Source organism: Anolis sagrei, chromosome 5 (assembly GCF_037176765.1).
Source record: "Anolis sagrei isolate rAnoSag1 chromosome 5, rAnoSag1.mat, whole genome shotgun sequence".
NCBI lineage: Eukaryota > Metazoa > Chordata > Lepidosauria > Squamata > Dactyloidae > Anolis > Anolis sagrei.
This window is the reverse complement of record NC_090025.1, coordinates 108,054,687-108,080,123: the sequence shown is the minus strand read 5'-3', so window position 1 is coordinate 108,080,123 and position 25,437 is coordinate 108,054,687. Positions and strand designations below refer to the sequence as shown.

Below are 25,437 nucleotides of genomic sequence, written 5' to 3'. Positions count from 1 at the left end.
GGAATTAATTCATTTACCTGGTACAATAATTTGTTGTAAACACTTTTGGGAAAAAAACACTGTTTTTGAGCACAGTGTTAAAACTGTGGTCATTAAAAAATATATTTAGTATAAAAATAACTTTATGCATGGAATATATTTTTATTAATTTGATTTAAACCCCACCTTTCTCCCAACATATGATCCAAGATGGTTTGCATCATTTTAAATGCACCATAGAATACAAAAACAATTGAGATGAAAAGACAATTAAACCACATTTCTATTTAAAATAGGGTTAACAGACTCTTAAACTATGATAAAATAAAAACACTACACCACTCTGCCCACTGAAAGCTTTACCTACAGCATACACTTTTATTCCTTGAATAAAAGATAGTAGAAAGACAACAGGGAAGGGCTGACCAACTTCCCTGGGAAGGGAAGAGCAGCCACTAAGAAGGCTCTCCCTTGTGAGAATGAAAAAGCCTTCCCCTGCAGATTTTACAGCATGGCCAAGCGCACACAGGGAGAAACAGTTAGTCTGTGTAGGGTTTTAAAAGCCAAAGCCAGAACTTTTGATTCTGGTTTGAAATGGATCGACAGCCAGTGATTGCAACGTCTTTGGACCTGATGGAGGTTCCGCTTTCCAAGCAGGCTAATGTGTCATAGCAATCCAAACAGGATACAATCAAACCATGTTCCTCTGTACCAGAGCTAATGTCTCAAAGTACTGTCACAACAGTTTTAGCTGTACAAACACACTCCTGGCCACTGTTGAAACCTAGGCATCCTGGAATGCATGAGAATACCCTCAAATTGTAAAACTGAGATTGCAGATGAAGTGTAATCTCATCCTACACAGCCCAAATCTCCATCCCCTGATCTGTCTTTCAACTAAGAAGGAGCCCCTCTGTCTTATCTGGATTAAGTCTCCATTAATTTTCCCTTATCCACACTATTACCAATAACAATGTCAAGCAAGTTGTCTCTGATTTAGTACAGAGGCAGCTTTCTTGGACTGGATGGAAAGAAGATGTTGGATTGGATGTCATCAAGTACTAGTGACATCTAACTCAAAAACTACAAATGACCTCTTCCCAGTGGTTTCATATAAATGTTAAATAGCCTGGGGGACAAAGTGGAGCCCTGATAGATCCCACAAGCTAATAGTTGAACACCACTTTCTGAAGTTGCCCCTCCAAGTGGCTGGCAAAACATATTTGTTATTGCTTTAATCAACTTCTAGAAGCCAGTTCTGCTGGTTAAGTACTAATAAGAATAAGGTGAAAAGCATTAAAGCAAGTCAGGTATGACAACAGTGTATTTCAAGGCACTGAAAGTTACTTTTTCTAAATAATTATATTATCTCAAATCAAAGTACCCTGATTTAGCCATATTGGAAGGAAAGATTTATAAATGTCCTCAAATAAAAACAGGTTACTAAGATTAGTGCAGTGTTACAATTGGCCATAAGACATAAGATGTGCTAAGCTTACCAGCTCGCAATGGTCTGGGAACACCACCAACAAAAATGGTTTTTCGAGGATCAAGAGGCTGTGAACCATCCATCACAAAGTCACTATCACTTAAATTCCAAGGACGGATCTGAACCTATTAAAACACAGTACAAGAGCAACATGTTACTTGAGTTGAATTATTTCAATAAAATTGTATTTTCATTGGTCTTTATAAAATGGTAGCTGGTGCATACTGGCATGCGTTACCCAGATTTTTGATGGGATGTGCATTTTTAAAGTTTCTGAACCTTTAAAGGTGGGACTGGTCTACATCTTCTAAAACATATAGTTCTAGATTTCAGAGGAAGGTTGCCACCTGAGAAGCAACCTGAGAAGCACTGGGGGATGTATAGGACTAGGAATTTAAATTATAAGTAGTTTCACTCCCCTCTCCAGCCTCAAGTAATACCAATGGATCTTACTCTAATGCTCCTATAAAAGATACTTTATCTGCAAAAGAAGTGTAACAACAAACTACAAACCAAAATATGTTGCACACTACCCTTTCAGCTGAAACAGTAATATGGGGATAAAAGCAATGTATAACATTGCAGGATTGTTGTAAACTACTATCTTAAACTGCAAACATAATTCCTCTGGACAACAGTGTAGGGTTGCCTTCGGTCACGAGAGCATGCATTAATAATCAGTGTAAATTATACAGTAAAACTGCCATAAGGCTGGACCTCATTCTCACATCTTCTTTCAGCATGGAAAAATGAATGGGATTGTTTTTTGTAGGTGGATTCACATGATTCTTTTTTTAAAAAAACACATTGAATATGACTTGAGTTAGACTACATAGGGTTGTGTCTCTTTGTTATTGTTTGAGAAGGTGAGAGGAAGGCAGTCAAGTGGTGTAAACTCTGGTTATTTTAGAATGAGAATCAGCCAGACTGAGCCCCTTCCCCCATGCTGCTTTTTGCATCTCCCTTCTCTTAGTTTCCCTTATTCTGACCAAAAAAGGAGAACTGCTTCTTTTAAAAGAGGAGTGGCAATTCATTTTTAAAATGGGCTGCAGATATTCCCTGCAACGTTTAACATAAAAAAATTGTTTTTACAAAACCAGAAATAAACTCCAGTCACTTCTTTATGATTTTAAAATCTTCATTTCTGGAGGGAATAAAACTGTGCCCTGGTACAGGACAGATGACAATCAATTTAAAAAATATCAGTTATTGCTATTTCTCCAGTGTTACTGCCATCCCCATAGGCATTTGAAAATATCTTCTCACTGCATACAGAGATTGGCTATCTTGACAAAAAATGTTTTAAATCTATATGCCACTTCCTTGTCCTCCTTTTTATCCACTCCATTTCAATTGTTCACTTCCACATCAATCCTCAGCAGCTTTTGTTAAAGGAGAAAAGAAGTGCCACATTAACGACATTCACTAATTTTAACATCTTATGTATTTTTGGCCCTCAATGAAAAATTGTTTTCATCACCTTCAGACAGATGGCAACTAGGACCTCAAGGCTCTCTTGTATTTACTTACTGGCTTATCCTTGATAGTGGGGCTGGAAACACACAGATAAAGCTTTCCATCTTCTTCTATGCAGGCATCAATCAGCGCTTGAACAGAACTCTCCTCTTGGAAAAGGAGGAATGCATAACCTAGACAGCAAGGAGTAGGAAAATGCATATATAGTTAATGTTCTCCTACAATTAATGCATAACTTATGGAATAATGTGTTCACTATATTCATAACCCATGTTTCAGGTAAAGCCACCATCTGGAGATTTACCCTGAAATTTGGAATATTCTTTGTTTCTTTCTATTTATATTTTAGGTATCCATACCTTGTCCCACACTGAATTCTTAAGGAAGCGTATACAGTTACATTTCAATCTGCTATAGCTGTGTGAATTCAAAGTAAACATTTAGCAGGGGGTTGGACTGGATGGCCCACGAGGTCTCTTCCAACTCTATGATTCTATGATTTTTTTATTCTGATTGGTACTGAGCGGCTGTTGTCTTTGATTCCCTATCAATATTGGGACCTACAGTAGTGCCTGGAGAGAGATCTACAATAGGATCTCGAGGGGAATTGTACGATTTTCCCCTCACAGGGTGGCATTGTAGTATAATGTAGGCCAATTCACGATTATCCATTTCAGGGGCAGCCTGTGCTGCTGCCATAAGAGTGTCATGGATTTCCCCTTCAGAATCCTGTTGCTTGATGACTGGCAACCAAATGAGATTGGGTAAGGTGGTGTAAAGATGGACATGGAAGTTGGTAGAGCAGGTCAAGGGCTGTGGCAATCTGATCCTGACTTAAACAAGAGATGAATGTAGATGTTGGGAAAGATGGTGGAATGAGACTGGTCACCCTCTGTTCCTTGTCTTTCTTTCTCTTGCGCTTCTTCCCGGGTTCCTCAGGAACTGAATTGCCCATGGTGAGGGGTTTCCCCCCCGGAAGCAAGTAAGTCCAAGGATCTTGCCAGCTGCTTGCATATCCTTTAAGGGCAAGTAATATTTTCCTGAAAGGCCTTTGCTGATGTCAGAGTGGAGATTGAGACTGATTTAGTCAGAGTGGAAATCTTGCTTGAGTGGAGCAGAGGATGAAGGGGCTGAAGAAGCTTGTGAAGGAACCAGGGGTTTGGATGCCAGAGCGATGGCCTTGAAGAGGTAGATTGCTTGGGACTGGCTGGTCCCGAAGGTCTTGAAGAGCAGGGCTTCCAGCCTTGACTTGTGATTCTTAAGACCTGTGGGAGTGAACAGCTGGCAATGATTGACAGGTGGCTCAACATGGGTCTCTCCAAGGCAGGGGAGACAACAAGGGTTATCGATCATTGTTTGGGATCTTCTGCTCACAATCCAAGCATTTATTGAAAGAAATAGTCACCATCAAAGGAGTCGAGATGCAGGACAGAGCTGAAGTTGAAATGAAAAGGGATGTCAAGCAAGAGTAGTCCAACACTAGATTGGAGTCAAGGCCAAGAGAAAAAAACGCCAGAATGGTTCACGTGGCTGAGAGCTGAGGTTCCTATCATTCTGCTGCTGCACACATGAAAAGGAACTAAGGCTCTAGCAATGCCTGCCTATTTTAACTATCAGAGAGAGTGAGGAGAACTACCACCAAAAACTATTACTTAGAGCTCTAGAAGGTTCTGAACTTTTCTGTGCAGGTGCAGAACAAACCCATTTCTGTGATTCACAGGACCATGGGGTTCAGCTCTGATATAGGATAAAACACACCTTCTTGCTCCTGCTCAGTTGGCAGCGTACAATGCTATGGCCCGTACAAAGAAATAATAAGCAAGCTTTGAGGGCTAGTTCACATATAAGAGTCAGCCACTTTTTTTTCATATAATTTACTATGTAGGTAGAACATTGTGGAGAAAGCACAGTGGACTCTTGATATCTGCTGTGGTTTGGTTCTAGGATCCCTCACTGATAACCAAAATAATGAATGCTTGTCCCATTATATACAATGATGTAGTAAAATGGAATCCCTTATATAAAATAACAAAGTCAAGGTTTGTTTTTAGGATACACACACACACACACACACACACACATATATATATTCAAGCTGAGGATGGTTGAAATCATGGAACTGTGAATACGGAGGGTCAACTGTATAGATGCACTAGTCTATATTTGCTGATAATAAGCCATTTCCAAAAATGTGTTGAAATTACCTTCCAACTCCAATGAACACAGAAATAGCTCCTGGACCTTATTTTCTATACCCAATACTCACTTTGAATTTTCTCCAAAGAGGAAAAATAAAAGCCTATGTGCAAATTAGTTTTGAATTCTCTAAGAACATATTTATATTTAATGGAGAACTCAGGAAGAAATACCTTTTGGTGGAAAATATGATTTGCTTTCTGCTTTGTGGGGCCAATCAACTACTAGAGGTCCAAATCGTCTGAAGCTAGCGGTGATTTCATCTAAAAATGGATATAAATAATTCCAGTTAATATATTATGTTGCATTTCCTTGCATACCATTTTTATAACTTCTAAATCATCAAGCTGCTGTTGTTTGAATAGAAAAATGAATTATAAAAAATAAAATTAAGGCGTAAACTCAGAAAGATTTCTGAGAAGATGTTCTCAGTTTGACTTAAAAACGTTTTGGGATTTGCAAGCATTCCTCATAAGGAACTTATCTGAAGAGTTTTCTTTTAACCTTTTAATTATCAAATTATATTATGTTTTTCAAAATCAACTAAAGGTTAACGCCCCCAAAACCACACAAATATAAACTCTAAAACAAACCCCCTATAGCATCCCATACTTTCACCCCAATCCTACCAACACAGACCAGCAACTAACCTCTATCCCCTCTGTTTAAGATAGAATATAAGGTAAAACAGGTAAAACCATAAAAATACAAAAAGCCATTTAAAAACACAACTGACTTTTCCCCTCCTCAAAGCAAACTACATACCTGTTTTTACTAGAGTCTAGCACACCCATTGATTATAACACACACCTCAATTTCAAGGTTGACAATACCAAAAAATGGATTTCCCATCCATTTTGTGCACCTTCCTAGCTGAGTGCAAGCAGAAGCAATGCCCTTCCATTTAGAGCCTTGGTTTGGTGGGTGTGTGTGGGGGTGGGGATTGGGGGGGGGGGGCTCCAGCTCTCAGCTGAGAGAGGAGGAAAAAATCCATCTGGGAAGGGGGTTGTTTCTCCCTTATCTCTCAGCTGAGAGAGGAAAGAGAAGCAGCTGGGAAAGGACACTGCTTCTCCTTGCCTCTCAACTGAGAGATGAAGACAAAATCAGCTGGCTAGAAGGGAAGTAATACCCACCCTCCACCCTGCCACGCTGAAACTAGTGAACTCACCAGCCTCTGTGTAGCGAAGGGGCATAGGCAAGGTTTTGACGCACAATTGTAATGTGCCATTGAATGTAACATGCATCTCCATTTTGGCTAAGCAGTTTCGCCAAAAAAAAAAAAAAGAGCACTGCATCTTTATATCATGACCTTAATATCTCTCAAAATGCATTTCCTTTTAATTTGAGATAGTCTTCATGCCTCCCCATTTCAGTCAATTCCCGTGCTTCAGAACAAAAGTAAGACCTCTCTTTCACCCATATTATATTTTAGGTGTGTGAGTGGATTTTGGATGAATCCCATCTTAAAAGAAAGATGGGATATACATTCAAGAAATGCAATGAAATAAAAGTATTATGAAGAGATCTTCCCCCTCCTAAAAGCGGAGGCAAAGAAAGCCAGGAAGTTCAGATAAGTGGAAAAAGAAAGGGTGGAAAAGTGCAACATCAATAATTGTTTAATGGGACATATTACACTTATGAATATGACTCAGTTTCATTTCCCTGAGCACCTTACCAGCCACCTAGTATTTAACTGTGAGCATTTGTGGAAGATTGCATGTCAATCAAATATGATGAGTCGTGTCAAAAACAAGCTCTCCCAAATAGCAAGCTGTAGCTGTTCATTGTCAGCATGAAAGTAGGAGATCTGACAGTGGAACAAAACTAATCAGGGATCTAGAGGAAACTTTTCATATGTTTTGTTGAGTAGGTAACACATATTTTATTACTTTAAAATCTGTGATAGATTGGTAGGCATGTCACTTGATACTGGGGCCTATTGCCCTATGCTGTGCCAAGGCTATCTAATGGTAAATAATAAAGTTGTAGCTATTTTCATTCTCCAACAATTTGATAATGTATTTTTTTATTTAACCCCTCACACACCAATCTCCTTTAATATATGTCTGGAAGAGGGCCTACCTATTCCCTTCCACCCTCTCTCTATAGAGGACACACAAAGAATTCAAAGCTCACAGCTTTCCACGTTTCTACGGAGAAATTAATGCCACAAAATACACCGGAATTTCCAGCCTTGACACTACGCTTCCGTGGTCATGGAATGGCAAGATCTCTAAAGAAAACAGGCTTTTGCCGAGGAGTCACAATATATTTGCCAAATAGCAGTTGGGGGGAACACTGGCAAAGGATCCCTTAAAGCAGTGGTTCCCAACCTGTGGTCCATGGACCACAAGTGGTTTGCAAGAATTAAAATATGGTCCACCACACCATTACTACATCGTTGCAATGAGAACGACTGGTCTTGCAAAACCCTCTTATAGTGCCAAGGCTTATGAAATATGGTTTTCTGTAGATGAGCAGATGGCGACTACTGGATGGCATATGTTCTGCATCAGAAACTAGAGGCCTATCCAATGCAGTTTTCTAACTAAACTAAATCTAAAGTTGATCAAAAACTGATTCGTAAGCCTTTTGGGTACTAATGTTGGAGAGGGTTCCCTGGTCAAAGTGGTCCCTGGTTAAGTGGTCCCTGGTCAAAAAAAAAGGTTGGGAACCACTGTCTTAGTGATAATGTCAGTGGCACCACAATTAACTTTCACTGAGTTAGTATTTCACAGAAGAAGTAAACCACTTCTTAAGGTTTTTACTTTGAGAATGCTATGATAAAACTGTTCCAAATGAAACAATATATACAACTGAAAGATGAGACTGTCAGCTCAGAAGGAACTTAAATAGCTCCTGAGGAAGCAGAGGACAAATATAAGTGTACTGTAACTAATGAAGAGGAAGACTGCACTACAGGAGGATTGAATCAGTCAAGAAAATGATGGGCCCGAGTTTGCTAAACATAAACTGGACATCTGATCACTGGAGATCTTGGAGGTTTCTTATTCATATGTTCGCCAAGAACAACAGAACTTAATCCGAACTAAATAAGTACAGGATGGAGGCACACACTGAAGTACTTTCCACTTGCTCCAGTCCTAATTTTATTCTACAGAAAACCAACACTACCCTTGCTCTCCACCATGTATCAAGGAACTCACCTTCATCAATGTCTGGAGGAAGACCACCAACAAACACCTTCCGAGAGAAACGTTCTATTCGCTCTCCATTCTGATGAGCAGAATAGCAAGCAGGGGAATTTATCACACCCACTTGATCACTATGACCATCTTCCAGCAAGACATCATCTATTGGAAAGAGGGAAGAACGACCTGGAGGGAAAAAAGAATGAAAATGGAAGAGTGAGCAAAACTAAACTTCAAATGGCTGAACTTGAATCTGTGTGTCACTATGTGTATCTTGATATTGTCAGACACCTTGTTAGTGCATTTTTTTTGTATTTGGTTGATGTGGAGGTAGGATGTCAATTGACCTTGCACAATGATCGAAATTTCCACAAATTAAATGGCTGTTAGTGGGGACTCTTGCAGATAAAAAGCAGGTACAGGGTGGATGGAAGACATTGCATAGTAAGCATGTAGAACTTTTACACGAATATACCCTGTGATGCAGGATCACAGTCTGTGTTTGTGGGTTTTGTTTTCTTCCTATTTCTGCATTGATAGAATATGTATATAATGATTTTTAAAAAATATAAGATAGCAAAAGATTACTGAAATTTTGTTGAACTTGATTTATTTACTTGATAATTATCTTAGTTCCTCCCCATTTCTACATATGTATATAATAATATTTGGGATGATAACCAAGGAAGAATGGGCTATAGCAATGCTGTGTTGTCTACTTCCTGACAGTTTTTCCTCCTGTTGTTAATATTTAAGTTTTAAGAAACAGATATGAGAAAGAAATGGGTTCGTGTACTTAATATATTATGTAGTTTAGCCCATAACAAATTTTGCTCAGGTGTAATAGACATCTGAAATGGCCCGGTCTACGAGTTTGGCTCATGTGATTTTAATATTTTTATTAGGTATTTTTAGTTTTATACTTCATGTTTAAATGTCCTATTATCTTATGGTGAATTCATCCTATTGTATTTTATGCTTAGTTATATGTTGTTTGATTTATGATTTGGTTTATGTATGGGAGGCATTGAATTTTGCCATTATATTTTGTAAACCACTTTGATTCCACCCAGGGGTGAGAAAAGCAGTATATAAATACTGTTAATAAATAAATACATTCATTATGGAGAAAGTAACACTGTATGACCATATTAGTTTGTTGTAAAGATTACTGAAATCATGCTCTAAATGTTATAAAGTATTGTATACATATGAATACTTTAAGGAGTAGAAATAAGTAGCATGAAAGTCTGATGTTTCGAACTGAAAAAAATGTCATTTAGTATGCATTAAAACATCCTAAAACATTAAGAAAGCAGTCTGATTCAACTCATTTTTGACAGCCATCATATCAAGTATCAAACCTGAGGCAGGTCATGGACATGACTGAATTGTCTTCAGTGTTCCAAGACAAAAACACATCGAGGAAAAGATAAAATTGAGAAGGAATGAATGCCTGGGTGATTTGTTCATAGAAACTAAGTGGATAGAAATACTTCAGAACAGATCCATTTCATTTCTTTGGGCAACGTTTTATGACAAAAACATATTTTGATTCAATTCTGGTGTGAAAGCTCCACAGGCGTTCTGAAACTCAGCAGAACCTAGCCTGATAATTGCCTAGAAACAAAAACACAAAAGAGTAAACTCCTCCCTCCCTCCCTACACCCAGAAAACCTTGCCAAGGGATAAAGAGAATAATATATTTTGGAATTCCTCAGCTTACTGCTCTACAGATGTTTTGGATTTCATGCTCTCATCAGTTATGATGGCTTGGATAAGGGATAACACACCTGAAACCCAAAACATTGGAGTACTTTAAAAATAAATTATGACAGCTTTTCCTACTATGTTAGGGAAAGCTGCTATAATTTATTTTTAAAAGTATCCAGTGCTCTTTATTATTATATCAACTATGTTGCAAGTACGTTATCTCTTTGCCCAAAGCATTTGTCACTCTTTATCTCTTAAACAAGAAGTTGTAAAGTCTTATTTGCACATTAAGAATCAGTGTGATATAAACAGAAGGTACAGACGGGTGATTGGTACCATGACTTCTTTCTCATAATTTGTAATTCTTTATACATATGAACAGCACCTGTCCTTTCTCTATGGAGGCTCTCAACTTCTGAAAATTGGGCTCCATCTGTGCATTATGGAAATTATGATAAAGGTGGTAGGGCTGGTACAAATTCTCTTGGTTTGTTTACTGTACATTGATGTTAACATTTGAAACTGACTTTGATTTCCCAAAAGACAAAGAAATTCTATATTCTAGGAATAAGAACACATTATTATCTCTAGGTGATGGACATATGTGAAAAACATAAGGTATAATTACTGACCACTGAATGTTTCAATAACTCTAAAAAAATTACTAAAAGCAGTTCAGCTGAATTCTGGTGAACTAACATGGATGCCAACTACACAGAAAACGAATCATAGTTAAGAACAGGGGTGAGACAAAAGGAAGTAAGAGTAATCTATCCCTAGGAATGGAAATTTACTCCTGAATGAGTTATTATGAAGAAAGGGTGTCTCAACTGAATGTTTGTCAACAATTCTTGTCTCCACAACAAGTCAAAGCACAAATAACACAGGGGTATTATTAACCCTTCCCTATGCTATCCAAAACTTGTATCTGCCTGTCGCTACACTTAAAAATCTACCTGCTCCAACTCAAATACAAATTCAACTTAAGAACAAACCTACAGAACCTATCTCATTTGTAACTTGGGGACTTTTTTTTTGTCGTGTCAGGAGTGACTCCTGGTGTGAGAGAATTGGCCATCTGCAAGGACGTTGCCCAGGGGGCGCCTGGATGATTTGATGTTTTTATCATCCTTGTGGGAGGCTTCTCTCATGTCCCAACTTGGGGATTGCCTATATAACACACAACACACTGGCCACTTTCTATAGTTACTCATTCCTTACCATGCGGACACTCACTCAGTTCTGGGCCATGTCAAACAATAGCTGTGTGTAGGACAGGAGTGAACAATGTTAGTGGTTCTTGAGGCAATTTCATTGTCAGGTTTTTACACCCTCTCATCAATTAGATTTTTTAAAAGTCAGATTAAACCCATATTTGTGCATTAGTAAATTCCCATTCAGGACATGCATACCATACATACTTTGCTTTAAAGAATAGTGTTTTTCTCTAATTCTACTGCTGATTGTTGTTATTGTTATTAATATTATCTTTATATGTGGCAGACCAAGGTGAACTGTATATTTGGGGACCCAGGAAAGGTAAAATGAGTGCCTACAACCTCAATTTCCATCAATCTCAAATAACATTTCCATGTAAGAAATGAAGTGTACATCCTGCATTTTGTGATTTATACTCATGCTCTCTCACACATTCACAGAGAGTAACAGTTCTATATATATATAGATAGATGTTGCTGTCAACTGATGGCCAAAAATAAAAACCAAATAGATTACGTAATTGGAAGCAAAACATGGAGAAACCCATTTTTCCCGCAAAAACAAAACTAGGAGCAGCTTGTGGCACAGACCATAAACTGCTAATATCAAAAGTAGAGTACACCTACATTAAATCAACCACTACAACCTAAGAAACATCTACATATAAATTAAAGATAATGTAACAAGTACATTTGCACTATTAAACATAATTGGCTAGAGGAATTTTGAGGGACATTATCAAGGAGAAATGCAAAACAACATTATCTACAGCCAGTAAGAAAGAGAAGCCTCAATGGATGGCAGATTAAAGTTTTCAGGCAGTTAGGAGCAGACAAGCAAAAGCAAAATGTGACAGAAATACACCCAGAACTGTGAATGTGACTTCTCTACAGACTGGGGAAAACAGTAGGGGGCGCATTGCATGAAATAAAAATAAAATTGTAAAAATATACCGACAAACTACACAAGAGAGTTATTTATTTATATATACATTTACTTTATTTTTATCTTGATTTTCCACCAACATAGGGACTCAAGGTGGCTAACGTCAAACATAACACAATACAAATCAAAAACAAAGCAAATGCATGTAAATTTGAATACGATTTTTAAACCATTAAATCTTTGTGTCAAGATGTATAACTAAACTACAATAAAAACAGAATTAAAATTACAGTTAAACCTACACCTCTCCCTAAAATCCCACGCACACAATGCACAACAGCCTGTCCCTCATTACTTTCTAAATGTCTGATGGCAAAGGTATGTCTTCAACAGCCTGTGAAAGGCAAGCACGGATGGGGTCATCATTGTTTCATGGGAGGGAATTCCAGAGTCTGGGAACAGCCACCAAAAAGACCTGGTTCAGACCAAACCCACTTGAGTGGATGGTGGGACAAAAAGGCCTTCTCCAGAAATTCATACAATTCTAACAAGCTCCTACAGAGAGATAAGGTCATTTAAATAACCTATATTCAAGCCATAAATGGCTTTATAGGTCAAAAGGATGACTGATCAATTCAAGAAATAATTTAAAATATTATAAATTGGAAGCTGCATTCAGGGCACTTGGGAGAAATAAATCACAAGGAAAAAATGGCATTTCAGAGAGCTGCTTGAAACTACAGGGATGGAATCTACTCTAATTCTAACTAATATCTGACAATAAATATGAAAAACAAAATAATAGTCAACCAACTAAAAAGTTAAATATATATTCCCAATCCCCAATCAAGGGTTGCAGTAACTACTGAATCATTTCATCAAATTTTCATATAAAATGATGCTCTGAAGAAGACATTTATCATATATGGACTAAAAATGCCAAAGCTGGTTTCTGGAAAGGAAGATCTACTACAAACATATATTGGATAATGAAGCACGCCAAAGCATTTCAGAAGAAAATGACACTCCCCACAAATAAAATGAAGAGTTGTTTTCTGATGGGAAACCCTTTTTAAAAAGAAGAATTGTCAGGAAGTATGTAATTTATACACAGAACCACAAATTCTACAATCATGTAACATACAAAATCAGTATCTGAAATAGTTAAGATTTTTGCAGGATCATGCAAAATAAATGGAACGATCTGTGATTAAAATTCAACTGTTAGTTTATTACTTTATTATTATACTTTAACAAGAAATAATTGGCATATTCAGAATCACTGATTTGGAGTACATTAATTAGCAGTATAACCCCTCCAACTCCATTCAGCTTTGATTTATTATAGCAAACAATAGGGAATATTACCTCGTCTTCGCCCATAACTCCTTGCTGCATGTAAACAAAGGATAAATTGTAAAATGACAAAGAACTGCAAATAGCCTTATGGGAATGTAATTATGTAGAAGTTTTGCAGGTATAGTAGAAAACCTCAATCCACAAGTAAATTGTTCCTGATATCTAATTTTATATTCATTTTATAAAAAATATATTAAGCACTGTGGATACTTTATACTTAAATGCATATTTTGTTTGGATAATTTTCTTGAAATTGTCCTGCAAGAATAATATCTTGTAAGATTGTGCATATTGTAATAAACTTACAGTAACACACTGAATGTAAACATTCTGTATCTTGCATTTTTTGGCTTTACATCTCATGACAAATAGAACTGTATTACTCACAGAGAACATTTTCATTATTAATGGCAAAGAAAAACAAATCTGAGAAAAAAGCACTGGCTGTTGGGACATTTTGTACTTTGCAGTGGTGGTATAAACACGAAAGCCACGGCCTTCACTTGGAATGAAACAGCTTTAAGAAAAATTAACCCAGTGGCTCTTGTCTGGAATAAAAGACTCCTTTTGAACATAGATTAGGCTTACAGATAAGATGTGTGCATATAAATATACATTTCCTCTGCCTGGCACCAAAGTGTTGCATCTTGGCTTAATGTACCCAAATGGGCTTGACTTGTCCACTATAGTTGGAATGTTGTGCATACATATGCAAAATGATAGTCATCCAGGAAGTAAATAGATATATAAATCATTGAGTTGGAAGAGACATCAAGAGTCATCCAGTCCAACTCCTCTGCCATGCAGGATGACAGAATCAAAACACTCCGGAGAAATGGCTAAAAACTTTCAGAGAAAGAGAGTCCACTGCTCTCTTATTTAGCTTAGAATTTCAATGGGTTTTTTTAGCTGCTGCATCATACTCTTGACTCATGTTCTATTAAGACTCCCAACCCTCTTTCACACGCACTGTTTTCAAGTCAGGTGTCCCCAAGTCTATATCTCTGCAGTGCATTTTTATTGCCTAAGTGTAGTATCTTGCATTTCTCCCTGTTGACATTGATTTGGTTAATTTTGCCCCAGCTCTCTAATTTGTTAAGGTCATTTTAGATTCCAATCCAATCCTCTGGGGTACTAGCTCTCTCTCCCAATTTGGTGTATTCTGCAATTTTGATAGGTATCATTTCACTACATAATAGTGGCACTTGCGACTAGTAGGCGGTGGAGGCTATTAAATGGTAAAAAGTAGTTCCAGTTACAGGGGTGAACTAAGGATGCGACTATTAGCAATGGATACCAGGGGTGCTGGTTTTGCCTCTTATGCAATGGCAACTATTATGCAAGAAAATACAGTATGTTGTCTTCTATCTTGCCATGAATGGTAAAAGAAATTTTGGCAGCGAGACCAATAGTTACTCCATGTTTTTCAGGACACTTTAAGAAAATAGATCTGATAGAGGATGGTTAGATACAAATAAGTACAGATAGATTCAAGAGGGCAAAGTCATTAAATCAGTGGTTTAGGTAAGTATAGACCTACAACACTGAGGATTCCATAGCATTCAGCCATGGTCATGATGCCAAACCGCATTCATTCTACAGTGAAGATGCACCTGAAGCTTGCAGTTATAAGAAAAGGGAACCTCTTTGGGGTAGAAACTTAAACTTAGGACCCAAAGCAGCCAGAATAGCATCAAAACAGTGCTTTTAGTTCAGGGTAACCTATTTCCAGCTGTTCTAGTCCCAACATCCTACATAACAAGTATCAATCTGTCGGGGTCACTCCTGTGTTACCACTCAGGTATCATCTAAACAACAGTTTGAGATAGCCATCATACTATAGTATATGTAGCAACAGTGTTGGTTTTTAAGTGTACAGTACAGAAACCATGCAGATGCTAATTACAAAATAATTAAAGAAATTACAAAAAAGGAGTTGCAGGCAAATGTGACAATCTCAGAGCTGTGTTATAAATGCAGCCAGGCAATCTTGATACCTCCACAAAGCAATCTATTGCTTGTACTGATTGGAGGAGTATCTCAAAATATGTGTGTTGACAAAAATGCCCTTGACACAAAGGTGAATAAAACATAAAGATATCTCAGTGTTCTATATACAGTCTAAACACCTTCCATTTTATTTACTTATTTATTTGCAATTAAAGCAACTCTATATTCATTTCTATGTCTCCTTCACATGTATCTAAAATGTTAGGTGAAGTTGAGAACTCAGATGTTCGTTTTCATAATGCTGGCTTTTGTCACAGGCTAAGCCAAGGCAATTTCAATCTTGCTTTCCACAACATCACACATAACACAAGAAGCGCTGATATGTCAAGGTGCTGGTTCAGCTGAAACTGAATATATGTCATGGCTGATTGATCACAGGAAAAACAGATGGAATATTGCAATTTCATGAAGTCTTCTCTCCCCTATACTATGCACAAAGGATGATGATGTCTTAGTCAAGGAGACCAAAAAGAAGAAAAACATTTAGCCTTTTGGGGAGATAAAGCAGGGTATTATTATTATTATTATTATTATTAATAATAATAATAATAATAATAAGAATTTTAGAACGACAAGGGAATATAGTTTAGATCTTCAAGAAAATCACCATTTTGAGTTATCATGAGCTGCTGGTGTCATGATACTTTAAGAAACAACCTTGTTAATAGAGGTCTTCCACATGAAACCTAACAACATTGCAGTCCTATATAAATCTACTCAGAATTAAGCCTCTTCTCTAGCTAGTGCCAAGTGTTTAGAGGATTGCAGTCTAATCTTTGGTGCAGCAAGAGTCTTTATTACTGTTATAAATACAGATAATTATTTAAAGTTAACAATTATTGGGTTAAAAAGACATGCCAAGAACAATATTGAGATACTTTATCTCAGGCAAACTGAGGAATACCTGCTGCTGCCCAGGTATAACCAATATGGGGATAGGGGCTTTCTTTTTTCCTTTCCTTCTCTTTTTTATTTTTGAACCTTACCAGAAGTATATCACAGAGTCTGTCCTCTTTCGACCCCACACCCTCTTCTTAATATATCAGGAATTTCAGCACAGTGTCTTATCCCCTGCTTGTTTCACTTTTCCTTTTCCTCATTCAAACTTCTTAATACAGTGCCCCAGAGAGCCCATTTATAACAAATCTTACCTGGGACTGTACTTAATAACTCTAAATGCCTCTTATTTTCCTCTCCCCTTTTAATTTCAGATATACCTTTGTTTTAACAACAGTACTTAGGAGAGCTCTCTCCCATTTTTCCACTTTAGAAAACCAGCAGAAATATTAGCAGCAACTAGCTCTGTTTTCCTACCTTTTTTCTGCCTCAGAAAACTTTGTTGCAGTGGATCAGAAGGTACCGCAGGTCTCTTCTTTTTTTGCTTCTATGAAACCTCTTTGAAACTTAGACTTAGAACTGGCCACTAGAGTTCAGATGATAACTAAAATCAGGAACACTGTTAGACACCTACCAAGATTTCTTGATGAATTAAGTATCCAGTTTGGAACTTTTGACTTTTCAACAAGAAACTGGGTATTGCAATTTGTAAAACAAAAACAAGCACTCTGTGAAATTTTAAGGTATCAAAATGATTTCCAAATGAATTATTGTTGTGTCCAAGAAAAATCTTTCTCTGAAATGTTAGTGTGTGGATACATAGGCCTGTTGTGTTTTGAAATCCAAAAGGACTCCACTCTGCTCAGACCCATCGTGAGCGCCATTGTATCCCCCACATACGATTTGGCAAAATTTCTGTCCTCGCACCTACAAACTCATATTGGGCTCACCGCACACTACATTAGGGACTCAGCCCACTTCATAGGAAAAAAACCCAGCAATTTCAAATTCAACACCAATAACAAACTGATCAGCTTCGATGTAGTGCCTCTATTTATCAAGGTCCCTCTAGCAGATACCATCGTACTCACCCACTGGAATTTCCCAGAAGAAATCACAACCCTGTTTCAACACTGCCTGCCTACAAACTACTTCCAGGAGGACAATGAATTATCTGAACAAAAAAGATGGAATAGCCATGGGAAGCTCTCTCAGCCCAGTCATAGCAATTAACACAATTAACAGAAAATAACACAATTAACAGAAAATCTATGCACATTGAAAGATACCTACATAAAAACTCCAATGATCACCCAGCACAAAAAAGAAGCACGATTAAAGCCCTGAGAGGGCATGCAAAGAGAATCTGCAAACCCCACCTCCTCCAAGGTGAAATGAACCACCTAAACGGGGCTCTACATGCAATGGATATACTACTACAGACATCAGAAGAGCTCCAAGACCAAAAACAAGCCACAAAAGTAAAGACCACCTAGAGGAAAAGTATTCTTACCATACATCAAGGGAACCACTGACCGCATAGGGAAACTGATGAAGAAACATAACCTCCAAACAATCTACAGACCCACCAAGGAAATTCAACAAATACTATGTTCAGCAAAAGATAAGGATCCTCTAACCACTGCAAGAGTCTATCATATACCATTCAGCTGTGGATAAGTCTACATAGGGACCACCAAACATGAATCAAAGAGGATGAAAGGCACTGCAGGCTAATATAACCAGAGAAGTCAGCAATAGGATAAACCAACCTGGACACAGAATATAATCTGAAAACACAGAAATGCTGGATCACTTTGACAACCATCATGTCAGACTACACAGAGAAGACACTGAAATCCACAACCGTGTGGACAAATTCAACAGAAAGGAAGAAACCATGAAAATGAACAATATCTGGTTACCGGTATTAAAAACCATCCGAATCAAGGCAGTAAATAAAGAACAATACTCATAAACAGGGGAACTCCAGACAGTAAACAATCAAGTGGCAGTTAACACCTCCCAAACAAAGGAAGTCTCCAGGCAGCAACAGTCAGGCTTTGCAGCTGCAAGGCTGCTCAATGCTAAAGCTGGCTAATTGTAACATTAATACTAGCTTCAAACAGACAAGAGTTCTTTGTATAACCCTTGACATTCCACTTGCCTCATTCCCACAGACCTCTGAACAAGCCTCTGAGGATGTCTGCCATACATAGATGCAGGTGAAACGTTATGAGAGAATGCTACTGGAACATGGCCATACAGCCCGAAAAACTGACAGCAACCCAGTGATTCTAGCCATGAAAACTTTCAACAACACATCTATATATAGTGTTCACAAAACATTAAGAGAGAGAGAGGTCTCTTTGAGAGAATGTTTTACAAATGTGGAACTGTAAAAGAAAAGTATTTCTCTCCATCATCTCACAACACACTTCAAATGTTAGTGCCATCTAGAGAAAGATCTCTGAAGATTATCTGACTGTTCAAACAGATTGATGTGGAAGTAGGTAACCTAAATGCAAATCATGGAGGATTTTACAATACTTTACAAATCGTTTACACATTTTCAATTTCTATTTTTTTCTTTAGATATGGTCAATAAGCCAATAAAGCATTTAAAATTCAAGGGAAACATAAACTTCATGTCTAGGGCTAGTTTAATTCTAGTACCTGTATTTTGTACTAATTGCAATTTCTAGTAAAGTCAATGTGGCTGTTCGGCATAGAAATTGTTAGGGATAAATAACTGATGATGTACTATCTCGACCTTGAGAGGTATTAATTGGTATGCCTACCAGCCACAGCTGGCAAATGATTCTAAAAGTTATTGGCACTATCTTAGTTTGTAATGACAGAGAACTTAAACCTCACCAATTTTACCCTTTTAACCAGTTGCCAACAATAACTCATCCTATCAGTTTACGCAGTCCAGCCTGTCTAAACACCAATTTAGACATGTCTACCCCATCTGAATCAGACATAAATCACAGAAACTTTGATGTGGAAGGGACCACAGCGGCTGTCCAATCTAATCCCTTGCTATGAAGTAAAACACTGAAAGTACCCCCTGAAATATGCCTCTCTAAACTCTGTTTAAGGCCCCCACAAAATGGAGAACCACTTATTTCACTGGAAGATCTTTTCTTGTAATCTGGTTCATCTTTGTCTCTGGAGCAGCAGGGAAAAAAGGCTTTTAGATGACATTCCTCATGTCACCTCTTGTTTATCTGTTTTCTAAGCTAAACATGCCCAGTTTTGGAGGCAATTCTGATGGAGTTGAGTGACATCTGTAGACGGTCCACATCTCACAGGCATAAATAAGGTTGGGAAGACAATAGCTTTATAAACAAGCATCTTGGTATCCATGTCCCGATCTTCACACTCTGTTTCATTTGAAAAAATGCTGCACTCGTAGAGCTCAGAGGGTGTTGTATTTCAGTGTCGATGTTAACTTTTGTGGAGAGGTGGCTGCTAAGGTAGCAGAAATAGTCAAATTTTCTAATATTCCACAATTAAGCTGTATTTCTGGCATTTCAGAGGGATTGGTTGGTGCTTGCTGATAAAACACTTTGGTTTTTTCTAAGTTCAGTGAGGGGCTGAGCTTTTCGTATGCTTCTGCAAAAGTGTTTAGAGTAGCTTATAGGTCTTCATCTTAATGAGCACTGACTACATTATCATTGGCATATTGGAGTTTTATAACAGACATTGTTATAGACAGACACCAACTGTGCTACTAAGAAAACAATCCATGCTAGTGCAAAAGCTGCAGTTCAAAGAAGGATCAGAGAATTCAAGAACAACAAAGGCTCAAGAAATCCAACACTTAGCAGATATCCATGATGCACGGAGATTCTTTAAAGCCACAAAGGTGATCTATGACCCAACAAATCATGGCATACAACCTCTATGTACATCAGATGGAACAAAACTTCTGAAGGATAAAAAATCAATTGCACTACGTTGGAAAGAGCACTACCATAACCTCCTTAACTGCAGCTCCGACGTGAACGAAGAGGTTATTTCACAATTCTCGCAACAACAAACTAGGGATGATCTTGCAGCACTGACTAGTTTGGAGGAAGTCAGCAAAGCCATCAGCCAATTAAAAAATAACAAAGCCAGCAGACCTGATAGGTTCCCTGTTGAAATGTTTAAAGAGGGTGGATCTGAGCTGACACAACTTCACCAGCTCATTGAAAAATCATTGATGACCGAAAAAATCCCAGCAGACTTCAAAGGCACCACCATCATCACCCTTTTCAAAAAGAGGGCTAGAACAGACTGTTAAAACTATTGAGGCATCTCCTTTCTAACCTCTATTTGGAAAATCCTCACAACAATTCTTGCTAACTGCCTTCTACCTATCTCAGAAGACATCCTCCTAGAATCCTAGAATGGCTTCCTCCTCTCCAGAGGAACAGTGGATATGATATTCACTGAATGACTGCTCCAAGAAAAATGCAGGGAACAAAATCAAACTCTGTACATGTCATTGATTGACCTTGCAGAGGCATTCAACCCAGTGAATTGCAGTGCTCTCTGGATCATTCCCCAAACAATTGGATGCCCTCCAAGTTGCCAAACTGGTTGCAGAATATAGCCCTGGAATATGATTGTTCTGTGACAAGTTAGTGAGAGCATATGGTTTCACAGGATGTTATTTTGTTTCCCTGTCCCCTAATTACATACAACTGTTAGGAGTAGATGATTAGTGATTGTTAATAAGGATACAGTAAAACACAAATTACTTTTAATTGTATGTCTTGGCTTTCAACTAAGCCAGGTGATGTCATGGAAATGCTGAATAGTGCCTGCCTGAAGTTGTTTTCTAATACATTCAATTGTTAAGAAATATTTTATTTCTGCTACTTTTTCTACTATTTCATTGGAGTTGTGGAAATGAACGCTTCTGTATGAATGCTATTCTGTTTTATGGTTTGTAAAGTTGCCTGGAGAGTTTTTTTTAAAAAAAGGTGGAATAAATGTTCATCAATGTATGAATAAAATAACTCAACCGAAAAACTCACAGCAACCCAAAATAATGAATGAATGATCTGTTTTCATTGACAACATTGTATCTATAAAAGTGTATCTTCATTGGTATAACAACAGTTTGAAAGAACTGCTGATTTCAGCAGCACTGTAGTGATCATGAAATAACAGGTGAATATACTTTCAGTATATAAAAGAAATTCTGATGATTCTTTATTTTAAAGAAGCTCTCAAATTTTCATCTTGCATTAATCACAATTGTAAATGTGAAGGTGGTTTGGTAGATCTTAGAATTCTGCTGTTATGAATTGCAAATATCCAAATAATTTTGACTGTTATGAATCCAAATCCCTTTAAGAGTACACAAATTCAGATGGCAGCAGCATCAACAAAAATAATTTCTCTCAGGGCCCTTCTACACTATATTGCAGCGAGAAGCCGACTTGATGCCACAGTGGCCACAAAACACACAGTGCGACTGCGAGCTGCAACATGAATAAAGGGTGATACAGCGCTTTAAAAAATCCCAAGAAAGTTAGAGTTCTGTAAAAAAAATGTGCTGCAGTAGTGGTCACTGTATCCCAGATCCCAGGAAAAATTGGCTCCACAAAATACAGAGCGCATTGTAGAATAAAAGATCCCTTGGGGTGATAATATTAACATTATTATTAAAAAATACAGAATGTTATTTGAGAAGAGAATCATATCTGTAATATGAAAATGATATGACCATACAAAACTATTGAAAATTTAAGTATTTTTAAATAAATAGGAAGAGGATTGTGGTTTCTAAAGAATACATATCTTATTTGAATTCACAGAGAATACAGAGAGCGAAGTAAAACTTCAAACTTAATCTGATGACAAATAAATTTCTAGAAGATTTGCTCTTACCATTCAACATTAGAAGATTGTCAGTTCCTGGATATGGATAATTCAAACGCCCTAAGACCAAAAATATATGAGAGAGTTAGCTCTTAGATTTAAGAAATAAAAGAAGAAGAAAGTACAAAAATATGTTATAACTCTATTTTAATCAGGTAATATGTTACTCCATTTGTCAACACCATACTTTATCCAACTTAAAGTTGAAAGAAAGGGCTTCTTAATAGCAGTTCTCTGGTCATAAGATCCACAATGTGATTTGGGATCAGCTCCAAGGGGATAAAGGTCTTCTTTGTTTCATGAAATCCAGAAAAAGAGCTGATTAATTCAACTCTTCCTTTTTCATTCTCACTTTGAAGATGTCTACCTAAATGGTTAACCCCTTCACTGTAGAAACATCAAATGACTAAATTTCAAAACCAACTGTTGAAGCTAAGTTCAAAAATTCAGCAGCATTTGGCTTGAAGTACATACAATTTTATTTTAATAAAAAGATTTAAATAATTTTAATGCAAATAGAAGTTCTATACAGGCATGCCTCAGTCAATAACGCCTCTGAGAAAGAAGCTCTTCTTGCAAAGGTTTTCTATGCTTGCCCAGTTCCCTTTTCTTCCTTGTCTAGATAGGTAGTTGTTTGTTCGCTTGTTTGTTTTGCAACACTGACATTGGGAGAATGCTGAAGGAGGGTTGGAGAAACAAACTTCCAATGCAGAGGCGAAGAAGCATGCTTGTTGCAAACAATAAAATATAATCTGGCCTTGAAAGAGTAGAATTCTTCTCTAGCTGATCTACTTGTAGTGGTGTGCCTCCCTATGGTAGGTAAGGAAAACAGCTGCTGCTTTTGGAATCCCTTGCTGAGAATGCATGACCAACAAAACAGAAAGACAGTGGGAGAGCAGATAAGCCTCACCAATTACACCTAGCGTGTCTAACCACCAAAAAATAAAAATGATTAGAGTAGTGGAGGCTGGTGAAGGAAAGAAAAATCTCTAGATACATTTTCGAAGTAGCCTTGCAGTGGTCTCCAGAAAATTCTAAATGTTTTTGTTTACTCATGCAAGGCTTACCTGATCTCATTTCACATGTGCATATATTCAGTTCTGAATAAAGGGTCTGCTGAAACATGTTCAAGTATCCAGGTTAAATAAGTAGTGACAAGGAACACATCTATTTTTTTTAATCTGGGATAAACTTATAACTGTTTCTTATTGGTATCTATTAGTACAGGTGTACCTCAATCATGTAGCTATAGTTCTGGGCTTTCCTTTCATTAACAGAAACTATGAGAAATAACATGGAAAGAACACCACAAAAAAGAAGAGGAGTGCAACATGTTTCAACAAACTTTTTACTCAAACTATCATGCAAATATGAAATGAAACAACTAGATCAGGTAAGCCTAGCATTACTAATCAAAAGTATTCTGAAATCTTCTTGAGACTGCTTGAATGCTTCTCTCACAATGCATCCCAGGATGATTTTTTCTTTCTTTCAATAGTCACCACTTTACTTAAGACTTCCACTGTGGTAGCAAAACTTGCATCTTTGTGGTTTTTAACATGTCAGGGTAACTGTGAGGCAGGCTAATCTGTCATCTGCAATTTTTTCTGTTTACATTTCACATATGTTCAGTCAGTGATTCTGGAGGCTGTTTGTTCACCTTGCCTGTTGTATATAAGCACACACAGTTACAGCATGATCACTTAAAGAAGAGTCCCATTCTTTACACTGTCACATTTTATTGCATTGTTTACTACATTCAAACTGTTGTAATACAATACAGAAAGTTTGTCTTTCTCCAGCCTTTTTTCATGATCCTCCCAATACCAATACTACTACTAAAACAAACCCAAAAAAACAAAACACAACTTCCCAACTAGTCAAAGAGAAGAAAAGGGTGGGAGTGGGAAGGGTTTGATTTCTATAAAAAGACTTTGTAAAAATTGTCTTTTTTTGCCAGAGGGTTTGTCAACTGAGGTATGCCTGTATTCTAGTTATCAAAGACAAGAAAATAGTAGAATAAAAAGGGAACAGGGAATTCCCATGATAATGTAGTATAGATATTTGGAATTGCACAGCAAATTGTTTTCCACTTTATTAAAGCACATTATGTTCCTGGCAACATACAATTGCTGCTTTGTTTCAGTACAATGCGAAGACTGCCTTTTTACCTCAAATGCTACGTAAAACTGCTATAATCCTTGCCTGTGTAGTTACTAGGAACACACTCGAGCTTTAGAATAATTATTATGGCTTCAGGATTTTTCCCCAAAAAATTAAAGGGCATACAGAACTGAAGTTATTTCCGGAAAACAAAATATACATCTTAAAGCCATGGGAAAACAACTATTTACACCCACACTATTGAAAAAGAAAGCAAAAAGAATGAAAGAAACAGGAAACAATATTGTGTTTGTGAGAATATAACTTCACACCCTTTACTGGCTGGCTACATTGCATGACTTTAGAATGACAAGGGCAAAAGGCCTATCTACCATCCCAGCTGCTGCCCAATCTCCCCATGCCCATCAGCATGCAACTTAATGGCCAAGCCAACAGAATCCTTTGGACTAGATATGAGCAAACTTTGGCCCTCCAAGTGTTTTGGACTTCAACTCCCAGAAATCCCAGTCAGCTTACCAGTTGCCAGGAATTGTGGGAGCTGAAGTTCAAAACACATTGAGGGCTGAAGCTTTGCCCATACCTTCTCTGTTCCCATGGAGTTGTGTATTAGTTATATGGGTGCATAGAGCACTCAGGTGAGGCTGTCTAATTGACACCCAGCACTTAACGTATGATGATACATCTGTATATACGTATATTTAATTTACATCCCGCCTTTTCTCCCAATGTGGGACCCAATAAAGTCTACCAAATATGTTAAACATAAATAATGGTTGACTGTGCCTTATTTGAAATGATTGGGATCAGAAATGTTTTGGATTTTCATCCCACAATCTGGACTAGAAAATCTAGAATAGGAACCCCTAGACGTGAGAAAACATCACCACCACTGCAGAAATCTCTTTAAGGGGTATATTTGGGATTGGTCAGTAATTATTTATTGTAGGATGGAACCCTGTGCTGCAAGGAGGCATTTATCACTCCTCTTACCCACTCAGCCATTCCTCCACTGTTTGTTATTATGAGCTAAGCAGGTATGTGTCCAGTATCCAGGTGGTAGCTTTTTCTCTCTGCAAGGATCCTGTCTACAATCCCCAGGATGCACAAACAAATATA

At 37.5% G+C, this 25,437-nt stretch overlaps 1 protein-coding gene across 4 annotated transcripts in view; it reads right to left on the bottom strand.

The window, feature by feature from the left end:
* Nucleotides 1-25,437, bottom strand: part of CPEB2 (cytoplasmic polyadenylation element binding protein 2) — a 51,845-nt gene that overhangs the window by 5,626 nt on the left and 20,782 nt on the right. For 2 of the 4 annotated variants that reach the window (XM_060777960.2, XM_060777961.2), the window contains exons 4-9: nt 22,207-22,257; nt 13,477-13,500; nt 8,308-8,478; nt 5,314-5,403; nt 2,999-3,117; nt 1,479-1,593 (exon numbers count right to left, since the gene is read on the bottom strand). In XM_060777960.2, coding sequence (XP_060633943.2) covers nt 1,479-1,593; nt 2,999-3,117; nt 5,314-5,403; nt 8,308-8,478; nt 13,477-13,500; nt 22,207-22,257 — 570 coding nt within the window. The remainder of the gene's footprint in view (nt 1-1,478; nt 1,594-2,998; nt 3,118-5,313; nt 5,404-8,307; nt 8,479-13,476; nt 13,501-22,206; nt 22,258-25,437) is intronic. The other 2 variants (XM_060777962.2, XM_060777963.2) reach the window with 1 other exon arrangement.